Source organism: Hydractinia symbiolongicarpus, chromosome 13 (genome assembly GCF_029227915.1).
Source record: "Hydractinia symbiolongicarpus strain clone_291-10 chromosome 13, HSymV2.1, whole genome shotgun sequence".
NCBI classification, from domain to species: Eukaryota; Metazoa; Cnidaria; class Hydrozoa; order Anthoathecata; family Hydractiniidae; genus Hydractinia; species Hydractinia symbiolongicarpus.
The window spans coordinates 7242476-7259206 of NC_079887.1; the positions used below are offsets into that span (position 1 = coordinate 7242476).

At 33.3% G+C, this 16731-nt stretch overlaps 3 protein-coding genes across 3 annotated transcripts in view; 2 read left to right on the forward strand and 1 right to left on the reverse strand.

The window, feature by feature from the left end:
• The first annotated feature begins 2530 nt into the window (after positions 1 to 2530).
• Positions 2531 to 8108, forward strand: LOC130622988 (T-box transcription factor TBX3-like). The gene is made up of 6 exons (XM_057438458.1): positions 2531 to 3281; positions 4143 to 4410; positions 4791 to 4937; positions 5029 to 5108; positions 5197 to 5303; positions 6127 to 8108. Exons 1-6 carry the CDS (start codon positions 2815 to 2817, stop codon positions 6543 to 6545), a joined length of 1488 nt encoding a protein of 495 aa, XP_057294441.1. The 5' UTR covers positions 2531 to 2814; the 3' UTR covers positions 6546 to 8108.
• Positions 8109 to 8982: 874 nt separating this feature from the next.
• Positions 8983 to 16731, forward strand: part of LOC130622984 (FACT complex subunit SSRP1-like) — a 92060-nt gene continuing 84311 nt past the window's right edge. Inside the window, exon 1 of the mRNA XM_057438454.1 lies at positions 8983 to 8986. The gene's annotated coding sequence lies outside the window, so the exon portion shown is untranslated. The remainder of the gene's footprint in view (positions 8987 to 16731) is intronic.
• Positions 11870 to 15438, reverse strand: LOC130622993 (basic phospholipase A2 10-like). The gene is made up of 3 exons (XM_057438463.1): positions 15213 to 15438; positions 13458 to 13758; positions 11870 to 12709 (listed from the first exon to the last, which is right to left on the reverse strand). Exons 2-3 carry the CDS (start codon positions 13750 to 13752, stop codon positions 12585 to 12587), a joined length of 420 nt encoding a protein of 139 aa, XP_057294446.1. The 5' UTR covers positions 13753 to 13758; positions 15213 to 15438; the 3' UTR covers positions 11870 to 12584.

The window sequence follows — 16731 nt, forward strand, 5'->3', positions numbered from 1 at the left end:
TACATGTGTTTTGCTCTTTAATAAATGTAATACCGTAATGCTTCGAATAACCGCCCCCTTATATTAAACGCCCCCCTCGAATAGGCGCCCCTCCTTTTCAGTCATTTTATAAATAAACGCCTCCCTCGAATAGACGCCTCCTTGAATAGACGCCCCTCCCTCATAAGGGGCGTTTATTCGAGGCGAAAGTAAAAGTATACTTACTTACTTTTTTCCAAAATCTTAGGTTTAAGGTTGGAAATTTAGTTTTTCGCTTTTGAAGTTCATTCTCCAAAAGATGTAAATATCTTTTACTTTCTGTTGTGAAGATATATATAGGTATCCTTAAAAACTGCAAAAGTGTAAAAAACGCCACCCTCGAATAGACACCCCCCAAAAATGTCAAAAAAAACTAATAAACGCGCCGGGCGTTTATTCGAAGCATTACGGTAAGCGATATGAAACGGCAAAAATAGTGTTGGTTATAAGTTTAAGCAACCTCGACCACACAGCATCTTCCACGTTTCGACATCTTTGACAAGCTAAGGCGCTCAGTACCAACCTCGTTCCAAGGGCCTCTAAAGTTTTTTTATATCTATAGAACAGAATGTGATGTAGAGAAACACTAAAAGCCCTCGGGAAGAGGTTTTCTTCCCTCTATTCTACGAGCATAGGAAGCAAGTCGAAGTAAAACTGAAAAGTACCGGAATTTCAAACTTTAATTAAATTTTTAATGTGTACTGATTTACAAAGTTGTTAAAAATATCGAGGTATATGAAATAAGGTGATGAATCTCTCGCGTCTCTATTTGAAACATGTGACGGTTGATCATTAATTTTAATTTTATTTCATTATCAAGAGGTTTATTTTATGTTATTTTTCATCCATAGTTTTAATTTATCTTATTTAATTTTTTATCATTTTTAATTAATTAAACGTTTTTTTTAAAACAAATTAAGCAAGGTATCCTGAGTTTTCTGGTCCCATATGTATAACTGTGTAATAATATTAGGAAACTACTCTACACGAAGATGGTATGAATGCTAAGTAGAACTTTCCTTCAAGGTAGAACCCTCCTTCGAGATAGTTTCTCTTTAACTAAGATTGATCACTTATTAGTGAAAAAAAAATTTATTTTACTTTTCAACATATTTGTTTATTTATTATAGTTTCTTTGTTATGTTATAACTTCATCGCTAATATAATAAATAGTTACCTGGATGTCATCTAATTATTTTGTTTAACACAAAAGAAAAAAAAAGAAAAGTAAATAAAATGATGCAATAGATATTTTAATGTCATCTAATTACTCTGATGTACCCCTCCCTCCCGAAAAAATAAATAAATAAACAAAGAAATTGAATATGGTATCATACGCGCGTTGCACGGGAAAGCGTTTTTTGTTTTCCAGGCGCTTTCTAGCAACACACACACAGTGCAGGTAGCCGCGCAGGGCTTCAGCATAGAACTCACTCAACGGAACGACACCTCTATGATCAAGCGTAGATGTCTGTTGAAGAAACAATACAGAAAACACTAAAAAATATGTCTCACATCCTTCTACTAGAGAGAAAATCGAGAAAATATAAACTTTTTAGTGCTAGCGTAAACTTTTTCAACTAACAAAACTCTATTATTAATTTTTTTAGCGCGTCTGCGGGTAAATTATCGAGTTTTCATATTTTGAGTTAAGTTTGTGAAAAGTAATAGGCGTCATTATAAGTGTTAGACTTTAGCACTTTAACAGACTCGCAAAATTTGCTGATAATTTGTCTATTCGCACATATGTTGTCAGTGTTTCACAGGTTTTGTTGAAAATTTATGAAAAAAAGTTTTTACTGCTATAAACGGAAGCATAAAAGGACACGCTGATGATCGATGCTGCTTGAAAATCCACGGTTAAGATTGACTTATCAAGCCTTGTTTGTCTCGATTACTTAAATAAAATGCAAAATGTGTATAATGACTTATTAAAACTAAACCTTTTGACGAAGTAAAAGGCCGCTAATTTTTCATATTAGGGAAAAATTTTATCTTTCGGGGAATACATGAGGGAAGAGAGAATTAGAAAATTTACTCTTAAATTAGTTCTTTTTTAATGCTTTGATAAATTCATTTATTTATTTATATTTTTCACTATTTCACTGCGGCTAATTCTACCTATTAAAATTGAGTCTTTTCATCTTTTCATTTTTTAAATTTATTTATAGCCGACGAACCGGAGTGAAAAAAAACAATGTATCATAAAAAGTGGAAACAGAACAAGTGAAAAAAAGTTTAATTTCAAGCGCGGTAAAAACAAAGTAACAAAATTTTTTATATTTTTTATTTGATGAATTTAAAACAAAAACATTGAATATAAATATATTTACGACTTAATTTCACCTTTACACGGGTAAAACGTGTAGATAATCAGAAAGGTGTGAAAATAACAAGAGCGCTTCTAAAAAAAATAATTTCCATACACAATGGCAACAGTAACATTAAAGCACTCAAATCTCATTGGCTCTTAATGAGCCAATAGGGAATAAGTAAAAAAAACTTAAAGAAACTGTTTCAAAAATTGCCTGTGCACATTAACGCCTTCAATATATACAAGCCTATGGATTGATAAAGTTGTTTTTCGTGTGACAAGCTCAGCCAATATATTATATATATATACATGTATACATAAACTATCATCGGCGTGAACGTAGAAAAGCAATATTTTAAACGTGAAATCACCTTTCAGAAGGTTTCAAAAAAATTTCACAGGGTTAAGTGATAAATTCGTCGACTTTTCTCTTATCTGTTATACAAACAAGAAAATCGAAGTGTAAAGTAATCTTATATAATATGGAGGGATATTATTATTCGCATCATATTAATCCAGCACAAAAGGAATCTTGTGGAAATTCTGTTGCACCTGGTTACCCTTCAAGCTGTTACAACCAACCGCAGTTACCACCACAACCCGCTCCTCATTGCGTCTCACCAGCCAATACAGATCCGTGGAATCCATCACAAATAAGCTATCCAAATCATCATCAGTATTACCCTCATGGATATCCTGGTTATTATCACGGCATTTCATCGCCACCGGACGTTCCTTTGCCGTATAATCAGCCTAGTTGCAGCGGAGGGAGCGGGTCTTACTACCACTCCGGCCCACCGCCGCCGCAAGGCTATGGTGGCATAACTTATGAAAACGAAGACCAAGAGGATGGCGATGAAAATAAAATTATGGTAACATTGGAAAACAAACAACTATGGAAGGATTTTCATGATGTTGGCACCGAAATGATTATAACAAAAACGGGAAGGTATGTTTACACTGGTGCTTTCTAAGCATGTCTTTCTATGTGCTTTTTTATATATTCTTAAAAAGCGTTTATTATATTGAAAGCCATATTTATTTTTGGTTTTATATTAGAGCTCTTCAAATATCAAGGTTTGACTTGTAGTAATATACAAAATATAGCTAGAATTGTTTATTTTTTTTTATAGTTTTTTTCTCAACCTTTTTACAGCATTTTTATAAGCAATTTTAAAAGTTCAATATCACAAAAATACCATGAAAAACAGTGTATAAATGCAAAAAAAATTAAGGTTTATTTTTCAGTGAAAAGAAAAAAAATTTAAAAAACAAAAAATAAATTTTTAAGTTTTTAAAAATTTTTATTATTTTTTCTAATATTATTTTCCCTTTTTTTTGTTTGTTTGTATTTCTAAAGGAAATGTTTCAACTTATTTTTCATTCTTTACACATTGGCAAATCTCAAATGGGCAGCATTTCTATAAGCCAACACGTTTGAATATAATTATAGCTTGTTAAAACTTCAATAACAACAGGCTAGCGTAAAAAGCGTGGCGTAATTAAATACTCGTTTAAAAATTGAAAGAAAGGAAAAACTTTTTCCTTGCGTATCACGTGCTTTAATAGAAATTAAAAAAATAATTTACTCCAATTTTTTATAAATAAACTTCATTTTTTTAAACGAAATTTTTTTTCAGAATTCACGAAAATAAAATTTTTGAAAATGGCTCAATCGGGCAATTAGTTTCACTTTTGAGAAGACTCGATAAGTCAAATAGGTATGCGCTAGCTTCGCAGCACGGAACTGCTTAAGTATAGTAAATAATCGAGCGCAAATGCTATATTTTCAATATGTTTTTTTCAATAGACGCATGTTTCCGCCGATTCGATTGCGAGTAAACAATCTAGAACCAAAATCAAAATACGTCTTACTAATGGATATAGTGCCGGCAGACGATTGCCGTTATAAATTTAACCGTGGGAATTGGTTGATAGCCGGCAAAGCTGATCCCGAAATGCCGAAAAGAATGTATATACACCCCGAATCGCCCAACACTGGCAGTCAGTGGATGCAAAAAGTTATATCGTTTCACAAACTAAAACTGACGAATAATTTATCGGATAAAAACGGATATGTGAGTATTAGAACACAAAATTTTTTTTTTTTATCGACCTCTCCTTCGTAGTGCTCTTTGTAAGAGCAAATTTTATCCGTGACGTAAACGCTCTAAGAATGAGTTTGTTCTCCTTCCCAATTTATTTTCCTCCTGCGACGCTCTCCTCCGTTCCAATTATTTCTCATGTTTAGTCATGTATATATACTTTCTCACACTTCTATCAATGAGTAATCACTCTCCTCCTTTTCTGTATTCTACACACCTGGAATGCACAGTGCCTGAAACAATTGTTAAAAATCAGCTCTAAAACCGCCAGCTGCCCCTGCGCGCCGTGTAACTCTTAACTCAAAATCGGCATATTTTACTTTCAGATTGATTTATTTATTCCTTTTGTTTAGACAATTCTAAATTCCATGCATAAATATCAGCCTCGATTCCATGTTGCCAAAGTCAGTGACGTTTATAAATTACCATGGGCCAATTTCAAGACATATGTATTTAAAGAAAACGAATTTATTGCGGTTACAGCTTATCAAAATGAAAAAGTAAGGGAAATTCCACCATACTTAGCTAGCCTCGTTTTCAGGTTTTAATGTGGCGTGAATCAAAATGATAATCATTGTTATTATCTTTTAGGTGACAAAGTTAAAAATTGACCATAACCCCTTCGCAAAGGGATTCCGTGAAGATGGAGCAGCCGGGAAGCGTGGCTTCAGGTAAACTTGTCACGAAAGTACAAAATGAACTTGGAAAAATTTAATAAATAATTTGCAGGTGAAAAATTAATCTTTTGTTTTTTGATAGGCAATCAGATGAAGATAGTCATGACTCGAATTCGCTTACACCTGCAAAACCACCGGGAACTCCAAAAGCTGAAGAAGAGACACAAAGCACTCAGAATTCGACAAATGGTAAGTCCAACTTGTTACCCAGTCTCTATCTCTTAAACGTTGTTACTGATCTGGTAACTAAATTAAAAATAAACTCAGTGACGTACGTGTTGATTAATTTTGTATTCTTATTGATCTCGTTTCTTCTTTTGTTTTGCGCCGAATTTTTTCACGCCTACTAATCCAAATTAAAATGCTTTCTCTTGCATTTTCGCCTTGTTGACAACATGGTGTTAACCGGTTATTATTGTTATTTTTAACACATTTTTCAAGTGTGAAAAACACAGTTTTCGGCAATCATGCTTTCTGTGTAAATAAAAACGGCAAATGTGGCGCCCTTACCAATTTTTTTGTGGGCATGTTTTCTTTTTTTTTTTGTTTTTAGTATACTTTTCCCGACAAAATTTTATTTAAAGATAATTTGCCAACTTGCGGTTAAAATTCTGCCTCTACGAAACAAAATACTTCCTTCAGCTTGAAACAACCGGCTGTGATTTTCTGTTCAGGCAAGGCACAATATATAGCTTTTTTACTGCCTATTTTATTTCTCAGTTCGGTATTTGACACCGCACCACTTTTTCACTCACCTAAAAAAACTCACCTAAAGCTACACTATGTCAGGTTTGAACAAAGATTTTGAAATATTCACCCTCCATTTATAGCGTAAACAGCGTGTTTTTCCTCAAATAATAATGAATACCCTAAAAATATAGACTTGTAACAGGTTTAAAAGTCTCACGTGAGGTTTTCCGACCAGGAGAATGAAACTATTTTCACTCTGCTACAAACATACCGGATGTCTTATACGTGCCGTAATTGTGTATTTTCGTTCTCTCTGTTTTAGTATCTCCAGAGTCTGGTATATCATCATTAAATTCTACGCCTAAAAAACTAAAAACTTCATGCGATAGTAACGAAAAAAAGATGATCCCACAGGATCGCTTGTCTCTAAATTATAGCACATCAAAGAACTCACCACCAAGTGCTCATAACGGACCTTCTGACTATATGCCTGGCTCAACATCGTGTATATATCCACAACATCCGTATATGGAGGTGAAGAAGGAACAACTATCCAATCACGAACTGCCGCACGCATGGCCGAATTATGGCTTTAACCCTGCGTATCCTAATATTCATAACGTATTCACTCAAATGATGGGTCACAGAAACTCAACGTGTAGACATGGTCTCACTTCATGCCAAGTTTGCATGCCTTCTATAGGATATTCACATTATTCGAGTGTAGATTCAGGAAGGTGAGTTCACACTACAAAAATTTTCAGTCGATGACAATCGCACTTGGACAGTTGCATTTGATGTTCGGCACCTTAGCCCAACCAAAAATAAAGCTACGTTTGAATTTTTTTGTCGCATTTTTAGTCTATCTAACACTTTTTTTAGATTTAAAAATATATAAGATTTTATAATTTATTATACTAACATTCTCCTCACTCACTATTTATGTAAAAAACAAACAAAGAAAGATCTGCTTTCTACAGAACATTTAAAATGATCTGGATTTACTAAGAGACTCACAAATTTGAACATGTACAAAAGAATGTGCTGTTTTGTGGATAACATTCAGCTCCTTCTATTAAACATTCGGCCTCTAAAAAAATGTAACGAAGGGTATTCTTTATTCCCTGAAATTTCTTTGTATTCCTGCTTTAAATTGTAGATTTGTTTCTCTCTTACTACAAGCAATGAAATTATATGTTCTAGATTTTTATTTCCATGCATTTACCACAACTCGCTAACGCAAGTTGAGGTCTTGGTAAAGGCTACTTTCAAATGTTTATTGGCGGCAACTCTCAGTGTTTTTTAAATTTAGGCATTCGCCTACATTTTCGCAGCTTTGGAAGTTGAGAACAGTCAACTTCTAAGCAGACTTTTTGCCAACCAATAAAAATTTAGAAAACGCTGCCATCATTAATGTAATAGAAATGGAACATACTGAGCGCCGACGTTAAAACGCTGAGAGCTGTGACGGTGAACGCTTTAATTTATAGCAGCCTTTAGTTTTGTTGTATACGACACTTTTAGATATGGTATTTCTTTTTTTAAGTTTTTAATATTATTTTTGGTGCAATATTAATGTAATATTACCCAGTAATTCATGTATATTTTTGGTTGGTAAACACTGTAGTATAAATACATTTTATAAGAAATTCAAATTGTTTACAACAATGAATAAGGTAGAATACTCACATTTTAAAAGAAAAAAAGAAATAAAAGTCGTTTTTTACTTTTTATTTTGTGTTTTTGCAACTGTAACTTTATTGATTAAAAGTTTTTACACAGAATGTTATAAAGAAGGAAAAATAGGTATGCCTTCTTAATGCACATCTTTCAAAGAAAAACAAAGCTCGATTTACGCCTGTATTTGTTTACCGTAGCTTGCTACCATTTTATTTACTATTTATCAAAGTGGACATTGATTGTATATATGTTCAGAAGTTCCGCGTCTGTTTATTGATGTTAAAAGATAATTTTATCAATTCTTAGATGTACCTACATCTTTTAAAACAATTCGAAGTTATTGCTCGTATTTTTTAGTTATTTCGGGAAGAAAAATAAACGGTTAAAAGGGGGAAATGTCTAGTCTCGTTTCCATTCAAGTGAAAAAGAATTAGTACAGTGTTCCGCAATTTGGTGGTATATTTTGCTTACTGTTTTTTTTTGTTATTGTCTGAAATGTTTTACTAAAAATATATTAAAATTAACTTTTTTCTGCTGGTAGCAATGGATATGTCAAAAACAACATTGCAAGTTCATCCATTTTTTAATTGGGGATTTCCGCCTGAATTATCTGATTATCATGTCGTTGAGTGTTTTTTTTTTAATACTGACTCCTTATTCTCCTTGCAAATTTTGGACTAAAATTACTGACCTTTATATTTCAACCATTTTGTGCTTGTTCAAATTTTTATGCAAATTTGATATCACCAGATGTTTGAACAAATTGCAAAAGTTAACGCTTTGTTTGTTTGTTTGTTTGTTTGTTTATTTAAAGTCAATAAGTTGGCATGCTCATCTTTTAAAGAAGAGATCTGAAATTTATTCCTTCGCAATACTGGATTATATACCATAGATACTTAAATATTTAAATAGTTCTGACTGCCAATTTAAACTTAATATTCCCACTTTTCCTTGACAATTTTACTGTTTTAAAAACCACTCGCCATTTATATACAATTTTAACACAAGAAAAAAAAACTCGGCTTCCCGCAGAACATATAATATGATCTGGGTTTGCTTTTATACTCACAAATTAGAAGATGTACAAGAAAAAGTACTGCCTGGTTGAAAACATTTAGCTCTTTCTTTTAAACATTAAGTCGCTGATAAAAACTAATAAACATCTGAAATTTCATTCCCGGATTTTTGATCTATGATTGTTACTAGCTCATGTATTCTAGCTAGGAGGATAGAATAATCTAATCCTCCAACGTATTTGCTAGGCTTTATTTTTAAAAGTCTATAAAGGGAGACTTAACACCATCAAGGTACACCCTTCGTCGCATTTTCTGGCTGTTTAGTCCAACCCACTTGGAGCATTCCTTTAACTCAATCAGGTGCTACAATATGCATTTTTTATTTCTTGTAAAACAGCTTTTGAATGGTGTTTAATTTTCTGTACTTTGAAGGTCTAATTTTTGCTTGTCAACAATCTTCATAAGAAGACCAAATTCCTGAGTTTACATGCTCCGTATGGCTAGTGTATCAACCGAATTCAAACTTCCTACGAATCACTTTTTTTCGTATGAAACTCATAGAATTTATAATAAAATATGTAATGGGGAATATTGCTGTTATTATTCTATGATCAAACGTCCAATCAGTTCATCTTTAGGGTTTAAAATTCGTTATAAAAGATATAGTAAGCATCATTCGTAATTAACTTCTTAACGCGAAATTACTGTACCGTTTCGTACCATCGCGCGTACTAATGCGCAAAAGAGTTCGACGCAAAATAATACGAATAAGTAATTTCAAATTCCACCCCACTGTCTTTTGTAACTGTCTGTAACATCCCCTTCTGTTACTTCACGACTTCTCAGTAGAGTACCCCAACCCCCTTGCCATTTTGTAACAAAGTAAACTGGATTGTATAAATCCTTTAGTTCTTCTTGCCATTAGTATTACAATTAGTTAGGCTTTAACAACACGTCAAAAACGTACACGTGTGGAAACTGAACGGTGACTTTCTAAACTAAAAGAACACTCAATCAAAACTTAAATTACGCTGGTGACATGCTGTGTCGCATCTTTGTATAAGAAGTATAAATTAAGTTTTCACATGAATAAAATTCGTTACAGTTTACCGTCATGTCGACCAATCAGTGACGCAGGTTTTCTTAATTACAAGACTAGATTCGCATCTTTACATGTATATATTTGAAACACAAGAAAAAAAAATATTTACATAGTTTTTAAACACTCACTCAGGTTCCCAACCTCGTCCCCAGGGCATCTTGTATCTTTTCTGACCCCGGGACGGCGATACGAACATGGCCCTGGAGGAGGCCTCGTCACGTGACCCTCCAATACACAGTATTTCTGTGTGTAATATTTAATGAGATTTGTCTCAATGTACCAAAGTTTTAATATAACCTTGCAGAGCTAAGCGAGATCGGCCTTTTACGTCACAGATACGTGCGGCGAGTTTGTTTTGATTCCTCTCATCGCAACACACAAACTTCTCGCATATTGCCCTTGATTGTTTTGTGTAAATGTATAAATATACAATAATGTTATTTAGGCTGCTGTTTACTTGAAGAAATTCAAGCAATTTAGTTATGTGTATTTCACTGAATTGGTTGACTAGCAAGCACTGGGTTGCAAAACTTGTAGCTAGGGGAAACTTGGAAATTAGTAAATGATTTGCCCATCTGAACATAGCACTTCGTTGGTTCTCTAAGGTGCAGATATGGCTACATAATTTTCAAATGTTCGTATCATTCTAGGTGCCCGACTGAAAGTAGCTAGGCAGAAATTTAACCTCATATTAACATTTACATTTTTTATTCATTTTGGCTGAACTTTAGAATTCTCATTTACCGTGAGTTCATATCTGTGTCTGCATTACTGCTTTTATATGATGACAAAGATTTTGCTGTATTTAAACAATACTTAGCTGAAACTGAATTCAACTATGGTGGACTCACTGCTTGCAGTTATATTGGGTGAAAAAGGCTTCAGAAGAGTATTTACTTTAGAAGTATTTTTTTCTTTTACATTTGTGGCCTTAACATTTCCAAAAAGCCACCCATTACTGATAAATTCTGCTTTTTCTTTTCTTAATGACATGTTTTAAAACGCCTTGCAGCTTTTTTATTTTTTACTCAGCAAGCTCACATTTATTTTGTATATACACTTAATTTGCATCTAATTTATACAAAAACAAGGTTTTTTTCTGTTTAAAACATAAATAATTCAAAAATTTTATCAAAAGCATTATGCTGGTTTGAAAATCGAGAACGACAAGTCTGCGTGTGATCTGTTTTCTCGATTTAATGTATCACTGCCTTAATAGTTTAGAAAGAATTGATATACGACTTTACGAACAGCAAAGTATTGCTACCTTGAGAAAAAAATGTTTCGGGAATAATTTTTTGAGGAAATTATTTTGGGGATTTTGGACCAAAATTAGTTTCATAAATTCGCACTTTTTAGAGCTCATCAAAATTCTGCTGCTGTTCAAAAATCGATTTTTATTGATATATACATCTATTTATTGTTATAATTCTGCTTGGAAAATATTTAAAATGCCAAACTAGCTAACCGTGAAGATTAATTCAGTATTCTCATAAGAGCATCCTATCACAAAAAGATGTCAGCAAAGAGACATTCCTTGCAACTAAATTTTTTGTTTACTAGCATAATTTTAGGTTGAATCTTATCTGACATTTCTGAGGTTAGAATAGCTTTTAAAATTTTCTGAATCTGTATCTTGGTCAAAATTGATATGCTGTCAAAACGACTTATCGGCGTCTTTGAAAAGGGCTAAATTCTGAAACTCAGAATGTATGATGATAATAGAACTATTTTTTGGCTCAATTTCATCAAACCAATCTAAAACCATATCATACCAAATCTCAAGTCAATATTTTAATTTTTACTGAAGTTATGGGACGCTATATAAACTATATACTCGGTTTAGACTTTTTTTGTGATTTTTTATGTTCACTTCTTTGTAATTTGTATTAAAACTCTTGAGATAATATATCACAGTGGTGAGCTGTTAAATATCTACCACCATCTTCAGTATATCCTGGATTTAACCATATGCCTAATTGAGCGCTCAATAAAATTTGATTAGTTCGATTTTCTGAAATTTTTTCATAGCGTGTTAAAAAAGGCCTAGCAAGAATCAGTTTAAGAAAATCTTCCTAACTTTTTCTCTTCCTCAAAATGGCTTTTTAAATTTTTCATGCCTCGTGTAAAATTATATTTTATCAGATAGGTTTAAAAGTACTCCTTAACAAATTTTAAGTCAATAACTTTATCTTTTTACTGAAGCTTTTGCAATTTGAATTTTCTTGAATTAGGCCGGATAAATGTGCATTCAATGATAAAATGGCTCCGACGGTTAACCTACTGGCTTTTTATATCTTTTATAGTAACCAAAGCATATAAGGTAATAAAACATGCCCACTAATAACAACCTGATATAATTTAAAACGTAATGTATATATATTTTGTAAAAAAAACATTTTCGATATTTTGTGTAAAATTATTTTGTCTATAAAGGACATAGGCGGCAATTTTATGCAACGTCAGTCTTTGCAAAAAGCTGCAAATCAAAGCTGGCCACTTGGAAACAAATTGAGTTTCTTTCTTTTTTCTTATCTTGATAGTGTGCTAGGTATAGTGTGCTAGCTAGCTACTTTTCTAGCTTTATTAAACATTCCCAGCTATTGAAATATTGTCATGTAAGCAGTATTACTTTATGTCTTATTTTATACTCTCATTGCTTAGTAATGCTTTTTATTAAATTTTTCACTTTGAAAAAACTGGATACTGCTGATACACCTCCGCCATTTTAATACGAACAGCTTCCTCCTGTTGGTCACAGACTCGCCGCCTCGCCAAAATGTTTTGTATGACGCAATAATTATTTGACATATCCGCGCCAATCAGGTTTCATATCGGACCAGCCTCCTCCAGGGCCATGTTCGTATCGCTGTCCCGGGGTCAGAAAAGATACAAGATGCCCTGGGGACGAGGTTGTCAGGTTCCCTCTGCTGTTTATTTTTCTGATAAAGGTGAAATGATGAAATGACGTAACTCCTTTCTTCATCTACATTTGTAAAACACTCGCCAGCCGTAGTATTTGAAGTGATATTTATTTTTACTCAAACATATCGAAATGGCTTGGTCACATTTGCATAGATTATATAAACAGCTGCCAGGCTCGTTTACTAAAAGAAAAAAGACAAAATGCGACCTTGATTTACCATACACATTACTCCATATATTACAAACGCTGTATGCTTAAATTAAAACCCTGTGCGTTCAACAAGGAGGGTTAGGTTGGGATGCGTATTTTTACAAAAATAACATCAGTACCAGTAATAAAAACAATGCCGTCGGCACGTTCCACTATTGTTATTATTATTGAAATTAATTAATAGGATGACCTCTTCACTTCCTATTGCTATTTTGTGCCTCCACACCTACGTCAACCTGCGTCAACCTTGCTTTAGCCCTCGTCCCCCGTGTCGACGTCATCTATTGCATTCAGCCAAAAAAAGAACTAAAGAGCTAAAAAAAGAGTTACAATTAGCAACAGGAATGACTTTCACACGCTACTGATCACATGAAGTGTAAAAATTTTATAAGAATTTTTTTCTTAATTAGAAAAATCAAGGGTTTGAAAATTGTGGTGGTTGACGTCGACAGTAGTGTCACCCCTCTCTTCCCCATGAACCAGCATCAACTTTTGCACTCCCCCTCCCTGTCATTCATGAACAATCCCTAAACTAGATTTCAATAATTAATCTTAGAACCAAGCATTGATTCGGGTTTTTCAAGCTTGATCCGTGCAAATTTTCATTCATAACTTTTTTATATGCAATTACAACACGCACACAAAGGTCCTAAGTACAAAACACTTTTAGTAAAACCTGTCGTTGGGGAAAACCTAACCTTGACCAAAATAATACTTACAACACTGCCCCTTGTGGAACTGATAATGTGCTAAGTACGGGTTACACTTGTGATTTCTTAAAATATTGTCGTAACAATGATCATGATCCCGACAGCACGCATCCGAACCATCTACCGGCGTCCCGCTCCCACCCGGTCCACACCAGCAACCGTAGTCATCATAGTCCAAGCAATGAAGAAGTTTACTGGATGAATAAAAGTCTATTTGCTCGCACAACTCAAACAAACTAGATATGATGGGATCAGGATAGAGCAGCACACATAATATTGCGACGATAAGTGTTCGGAGCTTCATAGTGACCTATGAAAGCAGGACGTAAAATAAATTAGATACGCACAAAACCAGTTTTTGGCGTCTACTTAGCTGAAAAAAACATGATATTATTAAAATTTATGTCGCGAAATTTTTCAAGGACATCGATTTGCGAAAGTACAACGTAAAAGAAGGTAATCCTTTACGTAGCGAAAGTTAATGTTCGCAAAAAATTAAAAGAATAATAATAATAATAAATCTGCTTTAAAAGGAAAAACTGAAAGAAACTGTCGAAATTTTGCATTTTCAGGCCCAACTTTAAGGTGACGGTATACCTTGTGAGCATGATTTTTTAAATCGCGATTTTTTCAGCGATAGTTAATCAAAGTTTATTCATTCATACATTACCAAAAAGCATTTTCAACCACCTATCAAATGGTATAAAAATAATTTGAAACTTTTTAACTTGTGCAGAGACATTTTTGAAACACACCCTGCCTTCAAAAAAGTAACTTCATTTACAAAACTACTTCGTTTCCAAATCTCATTCGATGTTCTATAGAATCGTGAGAGATGTATGTAAAAACGATTTTTTAATTTTTTTCCACAAAGTCCCCGTTTTTGATTTATTTAACTTTTTCTAAAAAAGCCATTTTTTAACTTAAACTTTTGTCTTTAAGATGTAATATCTAGAGAATCGTTGATTTTTTAAAAATAAAAAAATCTCTTTTAGATAAACACGTTGGCTACAGCATAGTAGCACTCTTCCTTGTAGATCTTCTGTAGTTTTGTAAAAGAGATTTGAAATGTAATAGATGGTATACGAAAAAAAAAAAACATTCACTCAGACCAATCAGAAAAAAAAAGTTAGTTATTTCGAAAAAGTCAATATTCCCCTTCGAAAAAGAAATAAATAGTTTCACCATTGGGAATATCGTCGTTTCTTTAGTATAAATAACTAAAATGCAAAATGAAGGAATATGAAAATTCAGCTAAGCTCCTACTGAAAGTACTACACTTTCATTCATATTGAAACTATTTAAATTAAAACGTTGAAACAGTGATTGGCCATTGTACTGAGTCCTTTTGGAGCATTGGTTACAAGACAATTTTGTTGTCAATAACATCTTAAAAGTTCTGTGTTCATCAAAGTTGTTTTATATTGCATCAGTTTGGTTTATGCGTAATTCTTTTACGCCATTAAAAATTTGGCGTGAGGACGGGTTTAAGTTATTCGAGGCTTTAAGTCTGCAAATCGCGCCAGTTCATAAATATTTTTACACCACTCTGATATATCCACATCGCGGTATTTTCTCTTGTGATTCCATTATTTAGAAGTTATGCAGGTGAAACCCTTCCATGTTGTTGTTGACTATTCCAAGTGTTGTTGTTTATGCCCAATGTTGTTGTCTATGCTAATAATGCCCACCACGCAAATGGAAGCGAGAGCTTTACTGAATCAACACTTATAGATATTCTACTCTAAAGAAACATAAACTTACTTTCTCCCCAAATGTGTTTACAATAAACCAAAGTAGTTTATTTCACATTAAAACTCCATTAACTTATCTCTCATTTTATTCCATTACGAAACTTTTTTATACGACATTACAACAATCACGTGAACACGTGACCGCAATGTTTACATCATGTGACTATTAACATATCCATTGTTGGCGCATTAACATGCAATGGCGGGTTAACAGTGATTATATTATGTGAGTTATAACGAGTTGACAACCTGGCACCTAGGCTCTTTTTAATGGAGTCTCTTGTTTACCTTTTACATGGAAAACTAAAGCAGTTAAAATAAAGAAGCCTTCGGGGAATCAATTTTGTTCCCAGGATTCTTTTTTCTTAAAAAGAAATTGAAAAATAAATCAAATAAATATAATTCCCGGAAACGAGATTTGAAGCAAAAATCATAACTTTATTCTTTCACACTTTTACATGGGAAATGAAATTTGGCTGGAGCCTGGGGTGTTCTTATTTTCCCACATATTCAGCCGAAAATTGTTTTTATATTTCCAACATCTTTATTTATCATATAGTGGCTTCATTAAAATTGCGGTCCAATTTATCAGAGTGGCTGATTCGCAAAATCTCAACAATAGATTCCGGAAAAAAATAAATACTCTGCTTTTAAAGAGTATTTTTCCATGTTTACTTTCTCTTGTCAAGAAAACAGAGAATATCAAAATATTTTAGCCATTCTTATGTTTTTGTTCTTATTCTTTAATCATTTCCAACCTCATTGTTCTTATAAATTGTTGTTAACTTGTTCTGCTAAAAAAGGTGGACCCATTTTGTAGCATCTTATATGTCAAAGCAACCAAATGGCAGGCGTCATCTTTAGCAGGACTGGGACTAGTGCTCCTTCATCTATCTGAGTTTGCGTCGTCGTCGCTGTAGAAGCACAAGAAACTATTATGTGCCAAATTCACCTTCGTCCCAAGGGTTTTTGTCTTTTTGATAGCTATGCTCTCATATTAGGAAGACAAAAAAACCCTGGGGACGAGTGTGGTACCAAATTAGCAGCTCTTAGCACTTTCTTTCTTGCCAGATAACTGAAAAAGCTACTTCAGAAGTCCTAAAAGCATAAACAGATTTTCAAGAGATTTAAAAACATGTCCTTACCCATTCTCGTTCCCAGAAAATTTTTGTCTTTTTAATGTGTGAGAAGATATCACTCATATAAAAAAGGAAAAATCCCTGGTAACTAAGATGATATTTACCAAGTATTCAGTAAAATGTTTAAAATTGTTTATACTTTTCTACCTACGCAAGTTAAGTAGCGTGCGCAAGAAACCAAAATTCATAAAATATCAACTTTGTTCCTAGTGCTTTTTTTCTTTTTATTCATTGCCTCAATAAGCATAAAAAGGGAATTAATTTTAACGAAGTTACCAAGTCCTAATATTCTATGAGAAATAAATTTTGCTAATTTAGCAAAAAAGGAGTTTATTTAAACATTTTGTCTTCAGTTATAGCTCCCGTTTTAAGGGCTTTTATGCAGGAAAT